The sequence below is a fragment of the Drosophila persimilis genome, unplaced genomic scaffold (assembly GCF_003286085.1).
Source record: "Drosophila persimilis strain 14011-0111.01,24,50 unplaced genomic scaffold, DperRS2 tig00000002-arrow-pilon, whole genome shotgun sequence".
Taxonomy (NCBI): Eukaryota; Metazoa; Arthropoda; class Insecta; order Diptera; family Drosophilidae; genus Drosophila; species Drosophila persimilis.
The window spans coordinates 3,528,922-3,531,931 of NW_020825289.1; the positions used below are offsets into that span (position 1 = coordinate 3,528,922).

The window sequence follows — 3,010 nt, forward strand, 5'->3', positions numbered from 1 at the left end:
TCTCTTGCTCCTTTGCTCCTCTGTACCTCCGGTGAAATATTAACCCACTAACGCAGGGCTGCTGCTTCTGCGTCTGTTCCAGTTTCAGTTTTAACCAGTTCCAGTTCCAGTCCCATGATTCATTTGGTGTCACGTTAGCCCATTAGCCACCCATGATACAGATCCAGCTATCCATTGTTGCTGTTGTCTTGGCTCTGTTTTGTGAGCTAAAGGCGAAGCTGAGCTGAGCTGAGCTGAGCTCCATGGTCCGTGGTCCGTGGTCCGCGGTCCGTGTCCGGTAGGAAAGCTCATTAGCGCAGTGGAAACCGCACTAGAAACAGCGGAAGCAGTGGGTGGCATGCACTGGAGACACCTCGTGGAGAAGTAGGTGGTGGGGAATTAATAAGGAATAATTTAACAGCATTTTTAATCAGATTTGTATGAAAAATGTTTTATAATGTGATTTGAAACAGATATATGTATCTGCTGTGTCCATTAATTTCTCTCTCCTACCAAACATTTATTTCCGGATAATCAGCATTTTCCTGATTCCCTTTTAATTCCTTAAGCAAATAACAGAAGGAATCTCTTGCAAAACTTTACCTCTCTGGCCGTTTCTCCGCTTTGGCGAACTTTCCCAGCTTTTCTGTTGGCTTGTCTTTGGGTTTCTCGGGTCTAACAGTACTAACAGTTGGAGAATCGTGCACCTGGCAGTAGTAGAACAGTTCAAGGCTCGAGAAAACTTCCCCCTAGAACTGCCGGCGAGTGTCTCGAACTCGACAAATGCTCGGGCATTTTATAGATATAAACATAATTAAAGAAACTCTGGCAAATTAATTCAAGTTGGGAATTTAACAAATTGCCAAAAGGAGGCAAAACTTTTCCTCTGCCCTGCTCCTTCCAACAGTAGCATCAGCAGGAGCAGCAACAATCACAAACAATTTCTGCATGCCAAACAATAAACAATCAAGTTGAATTCAATGCCGGAATCTGCTGGGGTCTGGGGATGCACGGGAGGGTCTGCAGATGGTCATGCAATTGGCAACTTTTTAATCAACTTGAAGATGCAAATGCAGAGCAGAGCAAGAGGGAGACAGAGGGACAGAGTGAAAGGGGACTGTGGAAAGGGTAAACTCGTTTTATATGGTGATGTAATTGGCCAACACGGATTGAGGGCGTTAATAATGTGTGTGTGTGCAGTGGGCTCTGAGGAGTCGCTGGATACATAGATGGTAAATTACAAAGCAGAAAACTTGAGAGCGCGGCAACAGCTGAAGCAGCAGTGATTCAATTTGTCAGCTGCTTGTTAGACGGACTTTGGCTTTGGCTTTGATGGGATGGGATGGGATGGAATGGGATGGTTACACACAGAGGGCACACGGATGAGATGTGACTTTTAGTGCCTGCCTGCCTGTCTGCCTGTATGCCTTGAACTTAATTAAAAACCTTGTTGGAGTAATCGCCATCACCATCCAGCTCCTTGATGTGGCCAAAGTAGTTGTGAAGTTCGATTTTTGTCGTCTGCTCTGCGGTCGTTTGCCTCAAAGTGCAAAGCGTTGTCCTGCCACGCCAAGGACTTGCACCGCGCCAAAGGATAAGGATGGGCCGCTGCGACACATGGCAAGGAATCACTTGGCCTCCAAGCCCCATCCTCCCTCCCTTCCTGGCAGACTGCCTTGCCCCGCGTCTAATTGAGTTCTACAAGGCTACTACTAATTGCATTCGATGCTTGCCGCTCGAGTTGCGGCAGCGATGATGTAATTAAATTTGATTGGGCCGCGTCGGAGGGGCAGGGGAAGGAGGTGGAGTAGGAGTAGGAGTAGGAGTAGGAGTAGGAGTAGGAGTAGGAGTAGGAGTAGGAGTAGGAGTAGGAGTCCTGCTCACGGCTTAAGGTGTTTTCCGGTCCGATTTATAGCGGCGAATTTTAATTAAAACGGAATTTCCCTCAGCTCCTGCTCATGATACTGCTCCTGCTCTCTGGCTTTCGTGTCAAAGGAGTATCTACATTTTTAGTATTACATTCAAATTGAAACACAGCAAACACAAAACCTAAGAAGACCAACATTAATACACATGAAAAGACAGAACAAAGACAGACATTTACATCTAAACGAAAGGAGGCAGCAGCGGTATCACCATCATGCTGCAACGGCAACGGCAACGCACTGGCACCTCCTCCTCGATCCATAATCCGGATGGGGATGCGGATGGGGCTGAGGATGGGGAGGTCTGCGCCTTCTGCCTGGAACAGATACGGAACCCGGTCAAGTTACGGTGCAGTCACACATTCTGCAAGGGCTGCTTGCAGAAATACCGCGAGGCGCGCGGATGGGTGGCCGAGCGCTGTCCGCTCTGCCGGCGCAGACTGGATGATTATGTGGCCCGGAACTGGATGGCTGTAAGTGGTGAGGTCCTCCTATGTTCTGCCTCAACGACCTGCTCCTCCTTCGATTCCCCAGACTTGGATCTTGGTTGTTTTTTTATTGGTTCTTTTGATACTCCTCAGCCAGGGGACCTTCTACTTGCTGCTTCTCTACTGGTAGACCGCCGTGAAAAGAGGTCCGCTTCCCCTGAAGATGTTCAGACCATACAAAATTAGATATACTCGTACATAGATGGAAAGATAGGGACGAATACAAAGTTGAGTGAATTTTAATTAAATCTAAAAGCCATAAAATTCTATGCGAAATGCGCTTTATCCTGGTCCATTGTCCCCTATCCTTTGTCCACCTTCCGGCGCGTATAATTAATTTGTATCCCCCACACAGCGGAGGGGTACGTCTTACAGAGCTCAAAGCAAGATGAAAACTTTATTGTGTGGCAAGGTGCTGGTTGCTGCTGCAACTGCACCTAAAATCACAGATAAGTGCATAAGTGGTGGTGCTTTTGCCATTTTGGCCACATTTTAATTAAATTTTCTACGCCAATAAGCCCCCAGAAAGAAACTGCGGCACTTGCACACGACAATAATGAAATAATATTTATAAAATAAATATTTTATTTGTAAGCAGAATCAGGGCAGCGCAGCCAT

The 3,010-nt window shown here is 46.9% G+C and overlaps 1 protein-coding gene across 2 annotated transcripts; it reads left to right on the forward strand.

Annotated features, from left to right (window-relative positions):
• Positions 1 to 2,065: 2,065 nt before the first annotated feature.
• On the forward strand, positions 2,066 to 2,709 carry LOC6590267 (E3 ubiquitin-protein ligase RNF146-B). Of its 2 annotated transcripts, none has more exons than XM_002015435.2 (2): positions 2,066 to 2,377; positions 2,439 to 2,709. In XM_002015435.2, the coding sequence occupies exons 1-2, from the start codon at positions 2,120 to 2,122 to the stop codon at positions 2,520 to 2,522; spliced, it is 342 nt and encodes a 113-aa protein (XP_002015471.1). In that variant the 5' UTR covers positions 2,066 to 2,119; the 3' UTR covers positions 2,523 to 2,709. The 2 variants fall into 2 exon arrangements, with proteins under 2 accessions (XP_002015471.1, XP_026842309.1); XM_026986508.1 differs by having other exon boundaries at positions 2,486 to 2,706.
• The last annotated feature ends 301 nt before the right edge of the window (positions 2,710 to 3,010 follow it).